Raw genomic sequence first — 23732 nt, 5'->3', positions numbered from 1 at the left:
CTATGCTGGTATCTACTTACTTCCATACCTGACCATTACCATCCCACATCCCCCATCCCCATAGTACAATATTCTGGATGCCTGAACTCTGCATAACAGTTGTCAGCACATCACAAAACATGTTGGGACGGATGCCTAAGTAAGCTGCGGCACCACCGCCAAGCATAGATCATATGCATGTATGCGGTGGTCAGGAATTATTCCCAATGGGATTGATATGCAACAGAGTTATCAAGCTGAGGATGGCTGGATTCGCGTCCCCTGGGCAGTGGATCATGGCCATGTCTTCCTAGTGTGTTCTTGGAATCCAATTCGATATCAATCTTCAAGAAGACTTATTACCTACATCGTACATAGTATGTGATCTCTCAAACAAGGGATGGATTGCCATGGCGTGGCGCAATCGGAGATACTAGGTACCACTAGCATCAGTCTGGCTAGTGTCTACAAATCAAGAATCCGATTCACCATTCCGCCACCCAACAGCGTCAATTGAAGATCAGCTTCCCGGTAAGCACCTTTTCCATACTGTGATTTCTCGATTATCCTTGCGCTGCCCAGCGGCAAAGGATGCACCCGGAACTGGAAGGGTTACGCACCCGTGACATCGCCCCCATCCCCCATCCTGCCCTGCGTGCGCACGGAGTCGACTCTATTCCTACTAGCAGGATGAGTTGACGATCCCGTCTACATAGTGCAATTGATGTAGTAGTATGTATGCCGTAATGTATGTATCTGTTGGCAGTGTTCTGTGATAATACGACAATTCAATTATCACTCTCATCCCGCGAACAGCGCTGCCCATCCCGCGGATGAACTGGACGTAGAACCGTAGGAATAGCCAACTCAACCTCGGGCAGATCGTACTTCGGAGTCGTAGGTAGTAGATAGCAGATACCTAGTCAGGTCGACGGCAAGGCGGAATTCCCGCAGAGAGTAAGCCGAAGCGCCCGGCAGGGTCACCAATGTGGGCGGGTAATTTGGGCGGGTTCCAGACCCATGGGGAAGACTGCCGCCCTCTGACTGGCCGAGCAGCCAGTCGATTACCACCGGTAACGACAACTGTAGTAGTACTCTACTAGCATGAGTTTCCCTATCCAGCACCGCATCCTCGATGGGTCGGTCATGCGAGAAAAAAGACCTGCTCATGTGAGCAGCAAAAAAAAAAATTAGGATTCGATTGAATTGTCTCGAAAATGGATTAATCAGGTTACTAGTCTAGGAGGGACTTACGACATCCTGAAGTATCTACTACCACCCCCAACAGCATACTCCGTCCGGTCCTTATTTATCCCAGTGCCCTCGCCCGGCTTCTCTCTCATCGTTTCCCTAGAGCATCATTACTATTATTCATTTCTTCCTCCGCCTCATTCTCCTTCCTCTCTTCCGTGTGTTGAACTGACTTCCGGTCCTCACTTCGCTTACCCAATCCACCTGCGATCTACAAGGTCATCTCAGGCATCTGGAGACTTCTCGCCAATCGACAGATCGTCCACCTGACAAGTTACTGTGAGTGCCACTGACAAATGAGAATCTCTTCTGCCTTGCGAATCTCCAGTTTTCCGGATGCACGAACATCAGTGGACTGACAGCTGCCAGCCTTGAGCATCCGACTTCCCCACTTTTCCCCGCCTTATCCGGACGCTTTTCCGATCCTACGCGCTATCCCCAGAATCACCATCTCCTTTGGTACTGCGAATCAACCCCAAAGCTTATGGAATGAGAACTGATGGACTAAAGCCGTTCGAAACCGACACCGTTCCAGATCGGTGAATATATATAAAGCCAAAAGCAATCGCTTTTCGGAGGACGAGCAGCCGCGATTTCTATTGTTGAGCCGTACTTCGTCCTACCCCACTCTCCAGACGGCTCGTGTTCCTACGCGTCCGCCAAACGTCATACTCGCCCGAATCCCCATTTTTTTAACTGCGATCAACCCCCAGATCTCCCTCCATAATGCAGAGTATGTTCCACACCTTTTTCTACAGGGTTTATTCCTGTTTTTTTGTTGCCCCAAACCTCTAGGCTTTGTGCCAGACCATGCAGTCCCAGATCCTGTTCCATGGCCGGCATGAAGTCAGATCTACTCCACAGTACCCGCCGATCAGATACTATCCGGTGCATGCGCTAACGCCCACCCATCAGCCAAACACTTCTTTTCGGACCCTACCCATTTGGTCCAGACCGCCCTACACTCCCTGACCCTCACAAACCCTTCTCTTGCATACGACCCCGAAAATAAGATCATCTTCCGTCGTCCCGATGCGGCATCGCAGTCCAAGGTTGCGATCATCTCGGGAGGAGGCTCTGGCCATGAGCCTGCCTTTGCAGGTCTGGTTGGCAAGGGTTTCTTAGATGCTTCGGCCGCTGGTACCATTTTCGCCTCTCCCTCTGCGGAGCAGATTCGCAAGGCCATCATGGACTGTGTCGACAATGAGAAGGGAGTTCTTGTTATCCCCATGAACTACACGGGTGATGTGCTCAACTTCGGTATGGCCACGGAGAAAGCCCGAGCCGCCGGTGTCAAGTCCGAATTCTTCGCCATCAACGATGACGTTGGTGTCGGCAAGAAGAAGGGCGGAAAAGTTGGCCGCCGTGGTATTGCTGGTGGTATTCTCATCTTGAAGATTGTCAGCGCGCTGGCCGAAGCTGGGTAAGTTGAATCCTTTTGGATAACACGGTCGTGGCTAATGAGACTGACTTGGCCAGTGGATCTCTCGAGGATGTTTACCGTACCGCTCAGTTGGCAAACAAGAACCTCGTCTCCGTTGGCTCTTCCCTGGAGCACGTTCATGTTCCCGGCAGAGCTCTACCAACTGACACGATACCGGATGGAGAAGTCGAAGTCGGAATGGGCATTCACAACGAGCCGGGCTCTCACCGGGTCAAGTTCACCTTGGTCGATCTGGTATCGACCATGCTCCTGCAACTGTTGGACCACAACGACCCCGACCGTGCCTGGGTCACCCGCAAACCCGAGGACGACTTCGTTCTACTCATCAACAACTTGGGTGGTGTGAGCACTCTCGAACTTGCGGGTATTACCGATGAGGTGCATCGCCAGCTGGAGAGGGATTACAACGTCAAGCCCATCCGGGTTATTCAGGGAACCTTCCTCACCAGTCTGAATGGCCTGGGTTTCAGCATTTCCTTGCTGAAGCTCGTGGACACTGGACTGGGTTCAGGAAAGTCCTTCTTGGAACTCCTCGACTCTCCCGCAGAGGCCGTTGGCTGGTCCGCTCCCATCCGCACTGAAACCTGGAAGCATCGGACTGATGCTCCTGTTGAGCTGAAGAGGACCAAGATGCCTGAGGACCAGCCCAGTAATGTGACATGTGAGTATTCTTGCCCCCAAGCATTTCCCATACCCTCTCTTCCTCCGCACTGCTTTCTTCCCGGCTATAGCTAACGTATGTATCAGTGGATGTCAGTGTCCTCAAGAAGGTTCTGGGCACTGCCCTCACGCGCGTCATTGCTGCTGAGCCCGAAGTCACCCGCTACGACACCATTGTCGGTGACGGAGATTGTGGTGTTGGGTTGAAGCGTGGCGCAGAGGCCGTCCTTCGGCTCCTTGAAGACCCATCCTCCAAGATCACCGACGATGTGGTGAATGCTGTGAACCGCATTGTCAGCGTCGTTGAGAACACCATGGATGGCACCTCCGGAGCCATCTATGCTATCTTCCTGAACGCGCTCGCCCACGGTCTCCGTGAACAGGACCGCGGCACAACCACACCCGCTACCGTTGAGGTTTGGGCTGCAGCGCTCTCATATTCGCTCTCGGCACTCTCACGGTACACCCCTGCCCAACCAGGCGACCGTACGCTGCTCGACGCCCTTGTTCCCTTCTGCACTCAGCTCCAGAAGGCCAAGGACGTGCATGTTGCAGCCCGTGCTGCCCAGCAAGGCACCGACTCGACCAAGAACATGAAGGCCAGCCTAGGACGCTCCGTCTACGTCGGTGGCGAGGAAGAATGGGTAGGCAAGGTGCCCGATCCCGGCGCTCACGGACTCAGCGTGTTCCTCAACGGTCTGTCCGAGGCTCTGTGAGGGGCGGTGTTAATTTCCAGGGTACATACATATATTGCATCAGCTGATGATATTCTTCTTCTAATATAATTATGATAATGATGATGACTTGGCTTCTTTGTTCGATCTGGTACCGTTTTGTAATTATCTACTTCGTACTCAGTACATCAAGTGTGACCAGTGTGTAGTAGGTAGCAGACTGTCCTCAACTTGGCATGTTTTAACGACTAGCACACTACTAGCTCAGTACTTAGAATAAGATACCTCTCTACTGTTGCATTGTTTTCAGATTTAAATATTAAGAATATTCATCGGGTACGTCCAACCGAACAGCCACTTGGGCTTCAGTGAAACATCCCCCGCATCTCATCTAGTAACCAGCTCTCGAGCAATAGATTCGATTCGATTCGATTCGATTCCCAACATAGTATCAGGAATGTGCGCTCATACATCAAACCGAGAGAATACTCCACACCATTCCATTTCACTCCACTGATGAGATTCCTTTTTCTAGCTTTTTGAAACAAAGGTCCGGAGAACGCCAAGTCTGCCCGCCGTAGATAGAGAACGGTAAATTGAGATCGAGAATAACATTGAAACACGAGAAAAGGAGCCATCCGCCCAGACCGTCCTTGGAAAGGTGAATGGGTGGGGTGGGAGGAGGGGGTATTCTACCATCCCCGATGATCGAACTTGGAGGACTTTTTGGAGGTAATGAGATCGCACGACTAAAAGGGTATCGTTCGTTCGTTGTCAACTATGAATCGTCTCCATCGGCTTCAACTCGATCACCAAGGGAAGAAGCTGGACCAGGCAAGGCCCGTCGAGAGATTGAGCGCGTCACGTGGACGGAGCTCAGCTGAGCAGGACGAGGATGACGGAGTCACCACGCAGGAACCTATGAGGGTGAGGGAGTTGTTAGGGATATGGTTGGGAAAGTGGCTGGGGGGATGGGGTGATCGCGACACTCACATCTTGCTGATGAACCGGTCCTTGTTGACACCCTTGCCCTTACCACCCTTGGGCTTCTCGGTCCACATCTCCTTGACGTTCTCCAGCACCATGTTGCAGTGGCGGTCAAAGGCCTTGACACGGGCCAGGAGCTTGCGGTTGTTCCGGCATGAGATCAGGACCTGGGTGTGTGTGCGCGTGGCGGTTTGGAGGAGCGACAGAGGACCGGCGGTGAGCTCATGTTCCTCGACGAGGGAGACCTCGTATTCACTGGATGGGGAGGCGATGTTAGCGCAAGGATGATGACGAGGATGGGTGGGAGGAAGATGGGGCGCGATGATAATCGGCGCAGCCGACAATGCCCGAGTATCGGGGGGTGTAGGGAGTGATTAGGATCAGGTGCAAGGTCGGGCATCATGTGATACGCAGCGCGGGATAGAAGCCTTGCTAGAAGACACTGCCCTCGAGGATCCGTGCGAGAATGGAGAAAGAGGGGGATGGACGTACGTGAGCTCGCTCTTAGGCTTGTTGAGCAGGTCTCTGGATTGGACAAGATGGTTAGCATAGGTCCGACAGGTTGGGGTGCGGATTACACCATGACGGGAGGCGATGAGTCATAGGGAGCAGAGGGGGACAGAAAAGAGGGGTAATTACTGGATCTTGGGATCGGTCGACATGGTGGGCGTAGGATATAAGTATGGGGGAAGCCGTGAAGTTGGAGACAGTATCAATCAGCTTCTGTCGGTCGTGAGCACTGGCTTGGCGCGGGTGCTGTCACGTGGCACGCGTGTTTGCCGTGTTTGAGCGCCGGGCTTTCCCGAGGGCGCGATTGGCTGGGCGTCACGTCGCGTCCGACACGCTCGGATGCGAGTCGTCCAAGCTTCACTCTTCTCGTCTCGTCTCCTCAAATGCAAGGCGTCTGCCTTTTTCCTCGACCCCCAACCTCCCTCCCTCTCTCCACCACCCCCTTCTTCTTTTCACCTCGCCGGCCTGTGATTGAAGAGGCAGCTCTCCAGCCTTCTTCGGATCTTTCTTCTCTCCTTCTTTCTCTCATGCCTCGGGTTTCTCACCGCATCCTCACCTGTCGTTGCTCCGTGTCCCGCGTTGGCATTCCACAAGCCCTTTCCCCGCGACCCCCGTTGCATACGTCCAGACCTCTGCATTCTCCCGGCTGACACTACCGCCAATCGGGCCTTTCTGAGTGGCCGATACGACAAGTTCCGCATATTGAGGAATATCGCTACTAGTTACCGAGCTTCCTTCTCGATCCCTATTCTTTTGGTTGCATTTCGACAATCCTTTTTCGAGCCTCCCTCCGAACGACCCGGGTGCAACCCTCCACCTCTCGCCGAAACCTTACATATCTTTCCCTCTACACCTTTGTACCCTGACCCGGCTTATGGTTGATACTCTTCGCTTGGTGGAATGGACTCTCAGGACGGTATCACCGTCCGACCTATGAGGCGTAAGTGAATTTTTCTGAGGTGTCATTTTTGCAAAATGGATACTAACCGTTTCCCGGGACCTGCAGTCAAGGTGCTCTACACATTCGATGATGCCAACAAAACGAATTGCCTGGCTCGCTGGCCCCATCTCCTCGAAATTCAGACAGCTTTCCTCGATGAGAAAACACAAATCGGTGTCATTGAACTGAAGACATGCATCCAAGCCATCGTCTCAGCAAGGTGAGTGCCCCTTTAATTGAGGGGGTCAATCGACACTACACGGATACTTATGGCCATTGTTTCATGTGACAGTCCGGAACTCGTTGCCAAGCTTGGACAAGATTATACGGTGTATGCCTATGATTACTCGGAATATGAGACGCCCCTCGTCGGACAGGGAATGCTGTCTTGGGTTTTGGCTTCCGCTTCTCCAACTCCGGACGCACCGGCACATCAATCGGAAACTATGGTCACCGGGCGGGTGTGCAAGAATGTTCTGGGATTATTCTCGAAGGGTGCCCAGGAGACATTGGAGGTTAAATTACGATTAGTCCCTGTTCCCACGGTCATGCAAAGCGAGTACCTGGACAGCATGCAGCGATACCGCGAACTGAGCAATGTCATCCCCCATGAATTCGACGCACAGGCCTGGACCAATTTTCTTCGCCAGAACCCCGGTCTGCTGGCCCCCCGCCTTCAACAACCCGACCGGACATCATCGCCCGTGGATCACGCTGGAATCGAACGCTTCCATCGATTGCTGAGTGAGGGGTCGACGCCAAGAGAGCTGCCCTCGTTTGCCGCTAATGGATCCATTCGCTCGGTATCGCCCTCACAGTCCATCTTGGGCCATGCAAGCCGAATGACTACCCCTGCAGCCTCGGGGCAGCAGCAGGAGCAAGCATTGCAGCTGCACCAGCCACAGGAACGATCCCACACAGATGTTATTCGCCCCTCATCGAGCGCCTCCATGCGCGAGTCCGACCTCCCCTCCCAGGCCAGATTTGCCAGCCGCCGAGGTTCCATGCAGTCCGGCTACGGTAGTGGTGACGAGTCCTCGGAGCAACAACCCCGAAAAAGAGCCAAGCTGTATCGTGCGGATTGGCCTGGCAAGTCCGATTTGAACATCGAAAGGCAACCCAGCTCTCTTCGTGTGGCCGCCAGCACGGCTGCCTCTGTCCGGATCCATCGCCCTACCCCCGTCAATCCTTCAATTGCCACTGCTCAGAGTTCGAATGAAGAGCCCGTTCGCCCGCCGACTCCGATCTCCCACGGAAGTGATCTTCCTCGCCGCGCACGGCCCCCGCCCAGCCTCTTGCGCGAGTCGGCGTCGACTCAGAGCCATGGGCAGTACATGTCACCCTACGCCATGAGCGATGATCAAGCTCCCGGGGACCACACCCAGTCGCCGGAGGAGTCCCGGTATCAAGGCCTCTTCGAGCCCTCGTTTAATATGCCGTCTTCCCCTCCCGTTCTGGACTGTGGATTCCCGAGCCGCTCCAGCCCGGTTCTCCCGCCGATGGCCACAGATCCGGACTCGGGTTTCATGAGCGGTGGTATGGATGATCTTCTGGACGAGGATATGGGGACCCCCTTGGATGATTGCACCAGATCGGCTTCCCACGATGCCGCTCGCGGCAAACGAAGCGTGCGTCCAGCTGCGCCAGCGAGCTCGCCTGTTGGACCCATGAACCATGACAACTACCCCGCCAGTGATGCGCCCGACCAGCCGGCTAAGGAGAAGGCGTCTGCGGTCCCTCGTGCTCCAGCCAGCGCGGCGGGGTCAAGGCCATCATCTCGTGCAGGTATCCGACAGGCACCCAAGCCACTGGCCCCTGCGCCCATGTCGCAGAGTGAGTTGGAACAGCTTATGAGTGTGATTCCAGCCAGCGACCCAGTGATGCCCTCCCATGTGCATATGCAGGGCACGCAGTCCTGGAATGGCCCAATGAGTGACTTTTCGGTTGCTGAAACGCCTGCTCCCCCGCCCCCCACGGAGGATGGCAAGGTTCGCAGTGGTGCCGGTGCGAGACGACTGCGGCAGGTTCAAGCGCGCCTTGATAAGTGTATCGAGAATGGACAGGTTCCGCCTTATTGTGAAAACTGTGGTGCGATTGAGACCCCTACCTGGCGTAGGGCTTGGTCCAAAGAGATTGACGGCAGCGAAGAGGAGGCCAATGAACTTGTCAAGGACCCCACGATGCTGTTCTGGCAGGCCGTGGACCGTAATGATGAAGAAAAAGTCACCAAATTCAAGATTTACAAGAAGAGCTTGGTGGATACGGACAAGGACTTTGTCCAGGTCCTTCTTTGCAACCGTAAGTGGTCCCCTCCAATTTATGCTTCCTCCGCTAATGTCCATCCAGCCTGTGGTCTGTGGCTTCACAAGTTCAAGGCCATGCGGCCCGAGAACAAGTGGAACAAGTCTAGCAACAACAAGCGCAAGCGCCCTCCGAGGAACCGCAAGGGCGGCGGTCCGCTCTCGAGTAACACCGCGTCGGCGAGAAGCCGTGCCCGGGCCGATTCCAGCAAACCTGATGGCTCATCGCCTGGGGCGTCCGACGCATCCTCGCCTCCGGTGGATGATGGTACCACGCCCCGGGGTGAAACGGAGAACAACGAGAACGAGCCGACCACTGTACCGGAAAATGACGAAGTTCAGGAGCTGCCAGCCAAGCGACGCCGTGCCAACAGCCTGGAGCCGCGCAAGTCATCCGATACGGCGGGAAGTCGTTGGCAGGAGCAAGATCCGGTGGAGGCCCTCCGTGCGGCGATCCAGTCGAGCCCAGCTCGGAATCTTGAACACCGCAATGCTTCGGCTGCGGGTGAGAATGCTCTGACTCCCAAGTCCGTGAGAAGAGTGCTTTTTCCCAATTCGGGTAATGAGGGCGGGCCTTTGCGAACCTTGGGTGAAGCCACTTTGAACAGCCCTCGTCGCAGCCCTCGGGCCTCTCGTGGATCCGACAAGCAACCGGACGACAAGGAAAATCAGACTTCTGCCGAGCTAGACGGGCTTTTCGAGAGTCCTGACTTTGACTTTGACCTGCCGACGAGTCCCACGCCGCGGCGTCGCAACCCCCGCGCGAACATTCTGGGCGAAAAACGACTGTCGCTTCCCAGCAATTCGCCGTCGCGAAGCCGGAAGACGATCAGCTCGGACGCGACCCCGACCCGAATCACCGCGCAACGACTCCAACGGATCCAGAGCAGCCCGGGGCCGGCGCGCAACAGCAAGACGCCCAAGCAGTCGCGCTCGCAAGGGCTTGGACTTCCTGCTTTGGCGGAAGATGCGTTCAGCACGGATGCCTTTGAGGGTATGGACAACATGATCGTGGATATCTTCTCAGACGCCCCGTCTGCGCATACGGACGCACTATTTGCTTTGGATTCGAATAAAGGCAACTGGCCCGACTGGATTCCTTCAGATTATGTCTCTCCTACGGGAACCGACGGCGAGCCTACGAGTGGCGAGCCTGCTGAGGACACGGGGGATCTCATCAATGCGCTGCTGTCTGACCCGGACCTCCAAAAAGACCCCCAGTTTGATATCTTCGGTTATGTTGATACGACCGTGCTGGACTCGGGGTTTTTCAGCTCGGATGCGCTCAACGCGGACAGCGTGGCGTTGAGCGTGAAAGACAAGGGTGAATCTCTTAAGGAGAAACAACCGCAACCTACCACTGACGCTTAATGAGTTTCTTTCTGTTATGTGACGATGCCGACTTTCTTTTGATTTCCTTGTGTGTTTAGCGATGGCGTTGGATGGATGTCCGGCTATGCCGACCTTGTTTTTATTTGTCATACAAAAGGTATGCTCATTCCAAAGGAATTGAGAGTTTGTAAATGGGATGGATGGTTGGATTGACAGGATGGGATGGGATAGGATGGGAATGGGAATCAGAGAACGGAATTGGGAGGATAAGAAATACTATTAGATACCAGCACTGGCTGCGTGAATTAGATAAAATAAATACATGATAATATTGATAATATTGCAGTAATAGTCATAATTTATTCATGTAGCACAATTTGCAGACATTCATACGCAAATAGTCACAGGAAGACGCATGGTCATCTAGTCAAATAAAATAATATTCAGATAATATAATTAATAGCCCAAACGCCCGAACATCTCATCATCTAGTCAATCCACTCTCCTGCACCGAACCATGTCCTGCCCCTTCCTCTACCAGGAATACAGTCCAGACAACAATACCCATCTGCAGACATCTCAGGCCAGATCCCATAAAACAAGCACAGCACAGCAACCCGAGAACATTTCGCATTCCCTGGCTACCTACCTAGCTCGCAAGATAATATCCTCAACCACAAACCACCAAAAGCCCATTTTATCCCCCCCAATCACAATCACAATCAACCCACCGAAAAAAGGGTACCTCATTCATCGTAAAAGATAGGCTTAAGCCGATGCGTAGCATTCACGACCTGTTCGTAGATTTTGTAATCTGCAGATAATCATAAAGAATATTAGCTTCTTCCCTCATAGCTCACGAGATCTCATACTACTGCTATGCTATGTATTATACTATACCATAGCATACCATAGCATAGCAATCAAACAACCCCAAAATCTCAATCGAGAAAAAGAAAGGAGAAAAGACATACCACAATCAGCCGGATTACCCCAATCCATCGAACCCAGGACACGAATTCCAACGCCCTATTAAGTCATCATTGTTAGCAATTACCTCTTCATACCCCCTCCCCCATCCCCTTTCCCCAAAACAAAGAAAAGGGATAAACCCACCCCACCCTCCAAATCCGCCACCTTGCCCACAATCTCGACCAACTTTCCCATCTGCAAATGCGAATCCGGTTTCAGAATGAGGGTAACATCGCCATGATTCCCACATGTGATTGAGGCGGTATCGCCACGAAGAGCCGTTACGGTGCCGAGGATACGAACGGTATGGGTGGATCGGGGGCCGGAGGTGGATGAGGAGTGGAAGGCGTGGAGGTGGGAGGGGAGGATGCGGGGGGTTTGGAGGGACATTTTTATTGGGTTCTTTCTTTCTTTCGTGGGAGGGAGTAGTTGTAGTTGGTGTTGGGGTGTGTTGTCACGTGGTGTTGCGCTGAGGTAGTTTGAGGAGGGTGATAAGTGATTGATTAGATGTAAGAGGGGTACTGTGGTGTGTTGATGAGTTGGGATGTGTCGTGGGGGTGGTGATGCGATAGATTATTGATAGTAGAACTAGTGAGTGATAGGCGCGGCGCGCGTGACGCGTGATCACGTGGTGGACGGTAGCTGCTAGCAGGATGATTCTAATCAGTCGGTTGGTCGGTCGCTGGTCTGGGCGGAGATACCTCCGGCCAAGCTAATAATTCTTTTCTGTCAACGCCACGCGCGCATTCATTCTAATCGAACCACTACAGATAACCCCTGCATGTGCTTGAACATTTCTTATTCTATATCGACTTGACATATACTTGCAGCCAACATGCCACCTCCCCTCCCCTCCCAACATCGCGGCATGACCGCAAACCCCCTCAAACCTAGCAGATACCGACCCGGAAAAGCCATCGCCGAGGAGCCCTCGTCGTCCGAGGAAGAAGATGAGGATGACGAGGCCGAGAAGATCAGAGAGCAGGAACGGCGCAGACTCGAACAGCAGAGGCGACAGGCTCCTAAGGCGAGCTCGTTTCCTGCAGCGGCCGCGGCCGCGGGGAAAATTGCCAAGGGGGTCAAGGATGTGAAGATTGAGGAAGAGGAAGAAGATGAGGAGGGTTTTGTGACCGAGGATGAGGACGAGGATGAGGAAGATGCCCGGCCTTCGGAGGCGGCTCCCCCTGTTGCTGGCGATAGGGTGGCTGCTGCGCCGGCGCAGACTGCTGCAGATGGGGAATCGGAGGAGGAAGAGGAAGAAGAAGAGGAAGAGAGTTCGGAAGAAGAGAGCAGCTCCGAAGACGAGGCCCCCCGCAGGGTGCTCTTACGACCTACGTTCATCAAAAAAGGCAAGCGCAACAATACCGGTCAACCACAGGACAGCGGAGCGGGCACTACGGTTGATTCAGCAGCCGACACAGAGGCCCGTCGGGCACAGCGACAGGAAAAGGCAGACACTTTGATCCGGGAGCAGCTGGAGAAAGACGCCATTGCGCGGAGTGAGGCCAACCGGGCCTGGGATGACGACGAATTAGAGGTGGGCGACGAGGAGGCGATTGACGACAAAGACGGAAAGGACCCAGAGGCCGAGTACGCGGCTTGGAAGCTCCGAGAGCTGAAGCGCATCAAGCGTGAGCGTGAGGCGATCGAGGTTGCAGAAAAGGAGCGCGAGGAGATCGAGCGGCGCAGGGGATTGACGGCCGAGGAGCGCGAGCGCGAAGACCGCGAATTCATCGCCAAGCAGGAGGAAGAGAAGGAGGCGAATCGTGGCCAGGCAGGATACATGCAGCGCTACTTTCACAAGGGTGCCTTTTTCAACGAAGACATGGAGCGGGAGGGACTCGCGCAGAGAAATCTCATGGGGGCGAAATTCGTGGATGATGTCTCCCGGGAAACTCTACCTCAGTACATGCAGATCCGTGATATGTCGAAGCTGGGCAAGAAGGGACGCACGCGTTATAGGGATCTAAAATCCGAGGACACCGGTCGTTTTGGCGATGGGTTCAACAACCGTCGGCATCGCGATGGGCCTCCGATAGGCATCACCGACGAAAGATTCCTGCCTGACCGGGGCGATGACAGACCTAGAGGTCCCACGGGGGCCAATGCTTCTGCCGTGCGCGAGCGACGGAGATCTAGAACTCGATCACGTTCCCCGCGGCGAGACCGCAGTCGCGATCGTTCGGCAGACCGGTATAGGCCTGATACAAGCAGCCGCAGGAAGCGCAGTCCCTCGCCTTATGAAGATCGAGAGAAGCGGAGGCGCGTGAGTGTTTCGCAAGAACGCTAAACGAGAACATGCAACAAAATCATTTTATTTCTATCGGCGTTGTTGGGTATCTTGAGATCAAGGATGGATCAGGGCGATGCATTGGGAACCGTTGTTCCTTTCTCTTGCATTTGATGTGGCTTCAAAAGATGAATATACCTGCACGTTCGGTCGATGGACTGCAACGTAAATAAATCAGACATCTTGCTTGCATATACAAGAATCATAGATGTCCGCGCGAAGTCTTCGCGTTACCTTCTACCTCCTTCCATCTCGCATCAACGGTAATATCTCGCGCTAAGGACCTCATTAGATCGGATCCTTTCAAGCAATCAAATGGCCTGGCCCATAACACCGCGCGAGGCCCAGAGCGTGAACCCGTTCGCATCTAGTATACTGAAAGAAAATCGCTGCATAAGAACAATCGCCGACCATACCGTAAAGAACCGCTGCACGTCGATAACGTATCCATTAAGCGTCGGGACTATTTCACTCCGGCCCGTTCCAGCACTTTCTCTCGTTCCATAACGCTCTCACCAAAGCGCAATAGGAAGATCGTCCGACCAGGCCACATTTCCGTGGGCTGATTATGGGCCGTAACCTTGGCCTCAAAACCGCATCCGTCACAGACCCCCTCAATAATGCCGGCCACGAACGCAGCGCAATTGAGCATGCTCATCTCCTTGGGCACACTAATATATGTATTGACGAGGGGGTCATTATCCGTAATCATATATTCGTTGGGAGTCTCAGGAGACACCGAGTGTTCCAGAGCATCGGCGGGGCGGTTAAAGAGGAGTCGCCAAAGGGGACCGTGGATGAGATGAAGGAGGGGAAGGATGCGAAGGGGTCTATTCGGGGGCGACGCTGAAGTAGAGGAGCTGGATAAAGAAGAGGAAGTAGAACTAGACATGGTGCGGTAAAACAGAAGGTCAAGCAATCGGAGACCCAGGGGGTAGCCTTGCTCATTCAATCTGAACGATATCAGCCGGAGGGGATAGGAACACTGTCGAAGACCAAGCCATACCGTCGTTCTAAATCTTGAATTCCGGTTACTCGTCTTTGGGCATATGTCACCATCTCTGCAAATAGAAAGGCGAAACTGGCCCGGCTCAGTTCCGCACTGCGGCTCCGATTCAGATGTCTGTCATAGATGGTCTTGCGATTCGACGGCACGCGCAGACCCTGGCTCGACTGGGATTGGGTGTGGAGGTGTTGTGCTGATTGCTGTTTATCCACTGCCACCGGGGCATTTGGGCCGCTATTGCTAATGGATAGCATCGCGGCGTGTCGTGCAGGTTGCGTCATGTTGAATGTGTATGTGTGAGGGTGATCGGGATCGGGATCGAGATCAGGATGTGGGCGACAGCTGGACAAGATCTAATCCACGTTGAGATAATCGGACATGCTGATTGGGATTCAGTTGAAAGTATCAGGCGGAATGATCATGCTGGTTCATGGTTTCACTGAATTGGGGAAGATGGAGTGAGCGAAGCTGTGGATGTCCCTCGCAAGTGGGCGGCATGGGGATGTACGGGGGGGCACAGGCTCAGGAATGCAGTTTTGGCGATAGCCTCAGATCCATACATAAATCTCACATTCGAGACATGCCATTCTTGCAATTGCTTAGGAAGGTGCTACTTGGATTGCTTGCCCCAAAGACAAAAATCTATTACTTACAGGGGGCTCTACAGATTGTACTACAGTGTATATTTTGGAATAAAAGTCCTCGTTCAAAAGATGTGCATTGCAAAATATATCTAACGACTAACGACCCTGACATTCGAGACCAAACCTCCAGCGAATTCAAATCTCTCCTGCCAAACCCGTGTCAAAATATCGTCCAGAGCTCTAAAAGCTAGAATGAATCTGCACTAAACAAGCAAATTAGCACATGCTTGCGATATAGCAATGATAAACGAATCATATGAATATGACCAAGTCAGACATCCAAGGAAGTAATACGCACAGTGCCGTCTATGATGGGTTCAAGCGACGGCTAGCGTGGAAACTGCGAATGTAGGAAAGTTTTCATCATAAAAACCCGAAGGCTTTTGGTCGGTTGAAGCAAAAAAAATGAAAAAAATCGTAGAACTTACCAATTCAGTCGCAAACACTTGGAAGAGAAGATCAACTCAATTAATTGTCTCCAGTTCCAAGTGCTCTAATATTCGATAGGAATCATCATAAAATTCCTGTCGGCGAAAATGTCGACGTGGAAAGAGTTTTAACTCTTATTGAGGGAGCATGGAAAGAAAGAAAAAAATTTCGGTGCGGGAAGACCATTTATAGTCGGCCTCAGGCTGCCCGGGTAACGGCCGACCCATACGAAGCTTCTAGAGGAGAGCGAAAATTCATCACCAACCTCCACTACGCAGGAAACCCAAGGTTCGATTCGGTTGGCATTTCTCATCGAAATTGTCGCCAAGCTCGTCATATTGTGTCGGAGCTAGTTAATATACAACGCCACTATATGGTTCTATTTTAGAACGTTTAGGCAATAACTGTGGGAATGTGGAATTGATCCCCTATATCGGACAGTAAAACGCACAGAGTACGGAGTACTCATCCTGACATGCAAGTTCGTTTATTTACCGCCCTTTTCCTCGTCGACTGGTTCGAGGCTCTTCGGTCGCTGTCTAGAGTTCCAATTCAGTGTTTTCGAGATACTGTGTACCCAATCATCCCCACGTCGACCCCGGGGTAAAACATTTGCAAACGGGTATCGCGATGCAGAAACAGTCACATAGTCACCCGGGTGTAGCTCAATCCTGTTCCAAGTTAGCCATTGTATCCCTGTATATACATGCAACCACCGAATGCACTTACCTCTCCCGGCCGTCAAAGCTGGCCCACGAACTTGTCCGAGCATCGTATGGTACTCCCATGCGGAGAACAATCGTATCTGGCAGAATGATTGGCCGGAACGAGAGTGTATGGGCACAAATTGCAGTGACGAGAATGACAGGGTTATCCGGATGAGACAGCGACCCTCCAGCCGCAAGATTATACGCAGTTGAGCCAGTAGGTGTCGCTATGCAGACTCCATCGGCAAGAAGTGTAGTAAAATGTTCATCGTCACCAAACAACTCGATCGAGGACATTGCTGCACAGGACTAGTCAGCAATCTTTACACAATCAAGATAGGTCAAGTCGAGACATACTAGGATTCGGCCCTCTATCAAGGACAACATCGTTCAATATCTGAAGGACCTTATCCGGCCTATGAGTCAATGTATCAATGCATTCTTCACCGATCAGCTCTTCCACGAGATCCCGTTTCCCTCCAGCACACGAAGACCCTTCAGGGAGTGGCTTGCTCCGCATGATCGTGCACTCGAACCGTAATCGTAGATTGACGGAGACGCCATCTCTAAAGGCAGCAGTGAGCGTCTTCTGGTAGTCATTAAAGTCAAACTTGGTCAAGAACCCCAGAGATCCCAGCGAGAACGAAAGCACCGGTGGCACCACATGCTGGAACAGCCAACTCGTGAACAGAACAGTTCCATCACCCCCAAGCGTGACAACGAAATCAAACAAATGAGCTCTCTCAACCGCAAGCTCATGATCCCAGTACTTCAGACGAGACTTCGCAGACGGTTCCTCCCGCAATATCTGCGCAGCACCAAACTCCGGGTCCGTTTCCAGACGTTTTTCCACATACACATTGTACAGAGTAGCGCGGTCCTTGGACAAAAGCCACCTGGCGACCTCTCTCGTTGAACCGATAACGGACTGATCCCCGGCCTTGGTCACCAAGAAAACCGTCTTGACCGTAAGTCTGAGCTTGATGCTGTCCAGTTTCTTCGACAGTTTGCGCACATTCCAAGCCATATCAGACAACTGTTTCTTGGTCAAATGTCGCGACTGCACCATGGCCTTCTCGATCGTCGAGGCATGGCTATCGGATTCTTCATCGCCAGTTGCCTCTTCCTCATCCTCATCCTTCGACCCTCTCAAGACCCCCTCCAGCTCCTTGATTTTATGTTTCGGGTCCCCCCATTCTCCCGCAATCAGCGAGTGCACAAAGCACGCTGTCGTTTGATCCGGATGCGAGAGATCGGGTCTGGTCACCGGGTCATCCGCCATGACCAGGGAAGACTTGCGGCGATGATTGCATTCCGGGTAAAGCACGACCTAGAAGATACTCACGCATATATCAGCAAGCTATTCCTGGCCTGGCTCATCAACAATACCTCTAGTTGGTTGTGAGTGTCGGAATCCTCTGTCCCTCCGCGGCTCTTCGGCCAAGTCAGCTTTGGCATTATACTGATCAGCTCGGCAACCTACGGAGCCGTCACGATATGGTTCTTCGTCCATGATGTAGACTAGGACCGCTTCTATAGACTCACAACCGGTCGTGATGCCACTATTGCGTGGTCATGGTGTGTCGATAGCTAGGTTGGTGGACGTTCTGGAATGGAGGTCGCAACGGGTCTGGATGAAAGCGGCTATGACGTCGGTCGACCGTTCGGGTGGTCATTGTACGTCTGGCAGCTGAGGCCATTGTCAACGGTCATGACGAGAGATTGATGCTTGGGAGAATTGATTTGGAGGGATGTAAGGATTGATTATCTGGGACGTCAGGGGAGCAGGATTATTTGGTTGGTGCGGTGCCTTGGTTGGGTTTGGTATTTCGTTATCATGATTATTTATTCACCTACGGCGGCGATATATATTTCTGGATAACGGGTAATGAACTACGACATTTTCTCAGAACATCGCTCTAGTTCTCGTAGTAGAACCGGAGAACATAATCCCAAGTAACCATATATTCCCAAAGGGTTCAAAGGGGAGTATGTAGTATGCCGTGACTGGATGGTTGGTTTACTGTATACTTCGACATTGTATACAACCTCCTGACAAGCCTCATTGGCCGGCCTCACTATCGCCCAGGACTGCTTATGCGGTGATACGAACATCCCAGCATGCTCATACATGTCCTTCCAATCCAATAAACAAAGGCTATCCCAGCGAATGATTCATCGGAAGCTCCCAACATTACACATGTCACTTCAAAGAACTATGGTCACCACTACGCCGTACATCCGAGACAACTGCCAACACCGTTGTCCTACATGTGACAAGGAAGCTGAGACCATTACATAGCCTGGGCAGTTGCTCTTCTGGAAGGTCTACAAATAGACAGGTTTATTATTAGAAATCAACCGACAAAGGTCTCGGGGAGTTTTGCATCTGGGTACTATACAAAAATGGAAACGGAGTCGGCTGGTCGAGATTGACCGACCCAGGGTGAGTTGGATCGGTATTCAGTAGGCAGTAAAGTTCTGGGGCAGGAAACACCCCGGACCGCTGACACCAAGTGACACATCCAAGAAAACGGCAAAGGAAACGTCCTCACTCCCTCACCGTAGCCCGGACGGTGCGAAGATGTCATGAGGCGGCCAGGTTGGCGGGCGCAGAGGATGCGTGGCACATGAGACAAAGCTGACAACAGACTTTCTTAGCTGGCCTTGGGCTGGGGGCAATCTGTCTAGGTTCAATAATTCATCTCCCAAGCCCAGTTCGATCTAGGCGCGTTAGCAGCGGTCCATTAGGGACTCCATAGCCATGGACAGAGGCCGAGGCTAAATTAGGAGCATTAGGAGCAATTAAGAGAGAGGGATCAGCCATCGACACCGGCAACGTGCCATGCCTGCCAGCCACCGAATAACCCGGGCTCCACTACCCTATAATAATCACCACCACCGCCCGACAATCCCGCGGCTCCCGTTTGTGCCCCTCATCTATTTACAGTTTGCGAGGGAAGAAAAGGAAGGCCCTTCGATGGGCACCCAAAACTTGTTTTGCACACTCGCCCGCCCGCACACGGTGGCAGTCCCAGGACGGCAAGGGGACTTTGCGTTTGCAGCCGGGGCGTCCATGGAGTTCCAGCCTCGACCCCGAGCCGGAGGGTGGCTTGCATCATCGGTTGTACCCCTACCCCAGATGATGATGAAGGGGAACAAAGTACCGAGAAGGTATCGACTATTGAAGCGGGACGAATAGTCAGCCATGTGGCTTTCCGAACTCCATCCAGTCCTGGTGACTGACTGGTGAAAGCAAGCAACAGAACTTACTCCGTAGGCCGCTAACCACATTAACAATTTAACTCGGCCGAGCTTCGAAACCGCCTACGTAAAATGTTAATCGGAACCAGAGAATAATAGTTTTGGGTTCTCGAGTCTCGACGTCGCCCATTATTATTGCGGGCGGTCCCAACGCGTGACTGATTGACTCCATCCGGACGGAGGACCATCGCCAACACTTTACCTTTTGAGGGAGGCCAACCTGCATACCGCCACGACACTTGCAACTAGTTTGAGGCATGATGAGACCAAGCCCCCGAGCAGGATCCTTTACAGATCCATAGGATGGTAGCGTCTGCTTGACAGAATCCTGGGCGCGTTATTTGCTCGCTGGAATGCACTAGGTTGACCCACCAACGGTCAGACATCATCGACATTCTTCATTGGTGGTTGCTGTGCTGCTGGATTGTGGTAAATTGAAAATACCCGCTGGTTGCCGATTAGCCTCATGCACAGAGTGGGTTAGGGGCGACGACGAAGAAGAAGAAGGGGGAAGTCCGGAATGGGGTCGGGTCACTCGGGTGGGATGGGATGGATCATCAATCATCATCATGGGTGGGATGCGCGCGCGCAACTGGACAAGGAAAATTCGGCGACCAGCTAAAATGGCTAATTTCCCTCGTCGGGGCAAATTTGGCTGCGGTAATCGGGTACGTACCCCACTATGGATCTGCCGTGACAGTGCAGCAGAACCAGCAGAGCCAGCAGAGCCAGCAGAGCCAAACAGCCATTGCAAAGACGGAGAGACAGCCTCTCAGCCACCGCTGATGAATAATCCCCAATATTGGGACCTGGCAAGTCTTGGTTGCCGGTTCCAGTCATCCATCAGTGGACCGTCGACTATCATTGACCGCAACTGGGGCACGGTGCGTCGGGCCTGGTGCGATTTACAGCCGATCTTCTAATAGTCAGTCTGTCAACGGGGGATCGGTTCTGGTCGGCCCCTCTCTTATTACTTATTAGTTCTTTGCTTTGCTTCGGTCTGTGTTTCACTGTAGCATTCTCCCGTTCGGTGGATTTCCTCAGCCGGCAAGAGGTGGAGGAGGAGGAGGGCGATGCTGCCTGGATCGGACTGCCAGGGGTAATGAAACGATCCAAGGCGCTTCGTATCCCGAGGCCAGCGCAGGCATTGCGCCCTCATTTGCGGAGACCCTTCGAGGGGCGCCGATGAGGAGGATGATTGATGGTCCGGAGCACGGTACTATTATGTACAAGCCCCTCTCGTAGCGTCATAGGCTGAAGCAGCCGCGGCAAACCTCACCAGAACCTACCTAGGTAGTACCTATCTAGTCCCTACATAGGTATGTGATGAGAGTAGCCGTCCTTCAGTCAGGTGGTTCCATTGCCTCTGCGAGATGCAAGTGTGTCGCCCGCAGAGTAATATCAAATCCAGATGCATGCCTGACCCCGTCACACTGTGGTGGCCTGACGGCTAGACCTGATTGGTGCCGTATCATGTATGGTATGGTATCCCGGCGCCCCGACTGTTCCGTATAGTACACCTTCTTGGGGGAATGGCGGTGGTGGCATGAGGCACCGAACTCCCGTTGCTCATACTGCGACTCCTATTAGTCAGGAGCAGTAGCGTTCCAGACCCAGTAGATAGTACTAGATAGGCACTAGGTATCTAGATGGCTTGTATACTTCCAGGATTCTTGGGCCATGCCTTTTACTGGTTGGATGACATGTTAGACAAACCTAAGCACAGGCCACATTCTGTGTGATACCTTAAGATCTGAACAATGCAAGAGTCCAGAATGCTGCAGTATCTGAGTGCCGACTTGTCTGTGATGGCAGCTGAAGATAGGTGCCTACCTTGCATCGGCCCAGCCAGCATGTCTGCCTACAGCAGATCATGCATGCCCCTTCGTGTTATTTGGAGAGATCTGGTTGTTGTGGATGGTGTACCCGCCTCTGCCCAGCCAGACTCCACCTCACAGCAATACACTGCCAAGTGGTAATTGTCGGACTCTGTGCGCGGAGACGAAAGATTGAGCCCGATCGCGGCCCATGATTGGCTGGAAGGACAGCACCCTATTTTGGTTCCCATGCATGCATGCATGGGCCTAGGTACAGTACTGGCGGTATATGTATGTACGCCATTTGACTCATGGCCACCTGCAGATGCCTTCCGTAGTAGCCTGGAGCCTTGATTAGTAGGGACCTTCGCAGCTGACGGTCTGCTCAACGCAGTAATCAGCCTGGATGAGCCCGGCTTACGACCACCTCCAACATCAACCAGGCTCATCGCCTAGACTGTCCATGCCACGGACGGCTCCGTATCATGTCGCACCTGGCGAGTCCATTCCCGTCACCAAATGGCAGATGCAGCTGGTGGATGACCCACTCTGGGGGTGGTTTTGGGCGCTCTCCTTCATGCTCCCTACGTAACCGAGCGGTCCTTACGGAGTACGGAGTACCCTGCCGCGCGATCTGCTTGGGAGCTCAGACGTTGTGGCGTCGGTCAGGGCACGCGGGCAATCACTTTCTGGTAGTAACTTTACCGTTACAATGCTTCTCAGTTTTATCAGAGGAGGAGAAGCTTCGCAAGACCCATACCAACAGTGCCATAATGGGTTGGGTTGGGTTGAGCCTGGGCAATCAGGACCATCATCAGAGCAAGGCGAGCGGTATCTGGAATGCCGTGTCACATCCACCCTGCGCCGATGGCTTGATTTCACGATCGGTTGCAGCCTGGCGCTCCAGCTCCAGCTCCAGCTCCAGCTCCAGCTCCAGTTCTAAACCTGGCGAAGTAAGGTGTGGGTGAGATTCCATCAGGAAGCATGGTTCGATGACGATGACATGAATGAGGCTTGGACGTTGAACTGAACCTGCCCCTGATAGATAACTAGCACCGCAACGCATGTAAGCACTTTTCCCGGTGACCAATGAGGATCGGGCGCTGCTGCCATACGCAGTACGATAGTAATATCGAAGTCAGCTTCTTTTACGGAGCACTATGTACGGAGTAGGTACCACGGGGCCATAAGTAGGGGCTGGTGAATGATGACATGCCACTAAAGTAAGCCAAATTAATTTAGCGTCCAAGGTTTCCATTGTTTACCTAGCTCCTAGCCTCCTAGATAGAACTTAGGCCACTGAGCGCTCGGGCCTAACCATGGTCTGATGACACGTTAATCCTCAGGAAGTAGGTACTAGGAGGAATGCGGCGCCGAGGCAGAAGCCGAGACGACGGCTTACATATTGGAGGAAAGTGGACTCGGAAACGGAATCTAAGATTTGAAGGCGTGAGTTGATCACTGGCGTGGGCCAAAGCAGCAGTTGGTTGATCCCTACATGGTTGACTTTCTCCGAAGCGCAGTGTTTAGGCCTGTCTCGGACGGCGACCGCCATTTCGCTGACTCGGTTGCTGGATCGAGCGGGATACATCAGCTAGGCGGCGGGATTCTGATGGGGAAAGCCAGGGTGCCATGCAGGCGCAACCATGTCCCTGAGGATGGCCCGGGGCCATTGTCCATAATTTAGTCGATTAATTATTATTATTTGAGTATCGATAATTATTCGGTATGGATGGTCCCGTTGTTTTCACTATATTGTCAACATTGCTTTTTGGCACAACACCAACAACGAAGGGGCCAGATTACCAGTTATTCCGTCGTACGTATGGAGTAGATGGATTCAATAAAGCAACTCTAACTCAAATTGACTAGGGGGCAGTGAGACAGGTTAGCTGGAGCTTGTGCCATGCTAAAATCCTTAGGCCTCTCACATCACGAGCCGGAGCCTTTGGTTCATATAGCATCACTCTGCCTAAACCCTTTGTAATCGATCCGTGGCGCAATGGTACCGGGGAAAAACTAAAAATCTTAGGTACTATATTCAGTTAATATCTCAAGGTTGCGCGGGTCCCGCCGGGAGGGTACATCACTGCGTGATCTTTTAGCCTTTCGTTCACCATTAGCTAATGACATCTTAGGCTCTTAGCTGAACCTTCGACCTTGCCGTCCAGGGTCATATCAGTGGCCACCACGGCACGAGGAGTCAAGGGACAATTCGGGTAGAGCCTGTGTGATGATCAACCCGAAAGAGAGGTGGCTGAACTTCCCTGTAGAGTAGAGAGCAAATGGACGAGTCCAAAGACCCCGGGTCTAGTACATTCATTGTAGAGCCCACAGGATACCACTGTGAGAGATCACCACCAACCCCTGGTGCGATAATTGGTTATACTCCAAACAGCAGGTCTAAATCAAACCGGGTACTCCGTACTCCGTACAGGTTTATTGATGCGTCGTGGTTTGCAACTCATCAGATCAGCACCCAAGGTTTTGATTGGTTCTCGAGCGATGCCGTTTGCGAGCCTCTGT

General features: G+C 52.8%; 9 protein-coding genes across 9 annotated transcripts; 5 read left to right on the top strand and 4 right to left on the bottom strand.

The window, feature by feature from the left end:
- Positions 1–2071: 2071 nt before the first annotated feature.
- Positions 2072–4050, top strand: BO94DRAFT_582680 (putative dihydroxyacetone kinase (DakA); the record flags this gene model as incomplete). The annotated part of the gene is made up of 4 exons (XM_025615490.1): positions 2072–2093; positions 2146–2653; positions 2710–3335; positions 3422–4050. The coding sequence occupies 4 exons, from the start codon at positions 2072–2074 to the stop codon at positions 4048–4050; spliced, it is 1785 nt and encodes a 594-aa protein (XP_025471059.1).
- Positions 4051–4774: 724 nt separating this feature from the next.
- On the bottom strand, positions 4775–5870 carry BO94DRAFT_327556 (small nuclear ribonucleoprotein Sm D2). Its single transcript, XM_025606949.1, has 4 exons — positions 5635–5870; positions 5488–5520; positions 5002–5250; positions 4775–4927 (listed from the first exon to the last, which is right to left on the bottom strand). Exons 1-4 carry the CDS (start codon positions 5655–5657, stop codon positions 4885–4887), a joined length of 348 nt encoding a protein of 115 aa, XP_025471058.1. The 5' UTR covers positions 5658–5870; the 3' UTR covers positions 4775–4884.
- Positions 5871–6280: 410 nt separating this feature from the next.
- On the top strand, positions 6281–10178 carry BO94DRAFT_327568 (putative GATA transcription factor (Ams2)). Its single transcript, XM_025606950.1, has 4 exons — positions 6281–6445; positions 6512–6665; positions 6738–8743; positions 8792–10178. The coding sequence occupies exons 1-4, from the start codon at positions 6406–6408 to the stop codon at positions 10114–10116; spliced, it is 3525 nt and encodes a 1174-aa protein (XP_025471057.1). The 5' UTR covers positions 6281–6405; the 3' UTR covers positions 10117–10178.
- Positions 10179–10498: 320 nt separating this feature from the next.
- BO94DRAFT_532234 (putative ssDNA binding protein Ssb3) lies at positions 10499–11604 on the bottom strand. Its single transcript, XM_025611082.1, has 3 exons — positions 11194–11604; positions 11052–11106; positions 10499–10891 (listed from the first exon to the last, which is right to left on the bottom strand). The coding sequence occupies exons 1-3, from the start codon at positions 11437–11439 to the stop codon at positions 10824–10826; spliced, it is 369 nt and encodes a 122-aa protein (XP_025471056.1). The 5' UTR covers positions 11440–11604; the 3' UTR covers positions 10499–10823.
- Positions 11605–11762: 158 nt separating this feature from the next.
- Positions 11763–13724, top strand: BO94DRAFT_532233 (microfibrillar-associated 1 family protein). Its single transcript, XM_025611081.1, has one exon. The coding sequence runs from the start codon at positions 11885–11887 to the stop codon at positions 13337–13339; it is 1455 nt and encodes a 484-aa protein (XP_025471055.1). The 5' UTR covers positions 11763–11884; the 3' UTR covers positions 13340–13724.
- On the bottom strand, positions 13651–14626 carry BO94DRAFT_543517 (trafficking protein particle complex subunit 5; the record flags this gene model as incomplete). The annotated part of the gene is made up of 3 exons (XM_025613142.1): positions 13651–13767; positions 13950–14292; positions 14346–14626. 3 exons carry the CDS (start codon positions 14624–14626, stop codon positions 13651–13653), a joined length of 741 nt encoding a protein of 246 aa, XP_025471054.1.
- Positions 14627–15706: 1080 nt separating this feature from the next.
- BO94DRAFT_486202 (putative NAD+ kinase) lies at positions 15707–17937 on the bottom strand. Its single transcript, XM_025608999.1, has 4 exons — positions 17515–17937; positions 16483–17455; positions 16148–16424; positions 15707–16089 (listed from the first exon to the last, which is right to left on the bottom strand). The coding sequence occupies exons 1-4, from the start codon at positions 17581–17583 to the stop codon at positions 15906–15908; spliced, it is 1503 nt and encodes a 500-aa protein (XP_025471053.1). The 5' UTR covers positions 17584–17937; the 3' UTR covers positions 15707–15905.
- A 2075-nt stretch (positions 17938–20012) lies between these two features.
- Positions 20013–20312, top strand: BO94DRAFT_582673 (uncharacterized protein; the record flags this gene model as incomplete). Its single annotated transcript, XM_025615489.1, has 1 exon — positions 20013–20312. One exon carries the CDS (start codon positions 20013–20015, stop codon positions 20310–20312), a length of 300 nt encoding a protein of 99 aa, XP_025471052.1.
- Positions 20313–21550: 1238 nt separating this feature from the next.
- Positions 21551–22290, top strand: BO94DRAFT_532230 (uncharacterized protein). The gene has a single exon (XM_025611080.1). It carries the CDS (start codon positions 21613–21615, stop codon positions 21796–21798), a length of 186 nt encoding a protein of 61 aa, XP_025471051.1. The 5' UTR covers positions 21551–21612; the 3' UTR covers positions 21799–22290.
- Positions 22291–23732: the final 1442 nt, after the last annotated feature.

Source organism: Aspergillus sclerotioniger (genome assembly GCF_003184525.1).
Source record: "Aspergillus sclerotioniger CBS 115572 chromosome Unknown BO94scaffold_5, whole genome shotgun sequence".
NCBI classification, from domain to species: domain Eukaryota; kingdom Fungi; phylum Ascomycota; class Eurotiomycetes; order Eurotiales; family Aspergillaceae; genus Aspergillus; species Aspergillus sclerotioniger.
The sequence above is the reverse complement of the archived record's forward strand: the minus strand, read 5'-3'. Positions and strand labels throughout refer to the sequence as shown.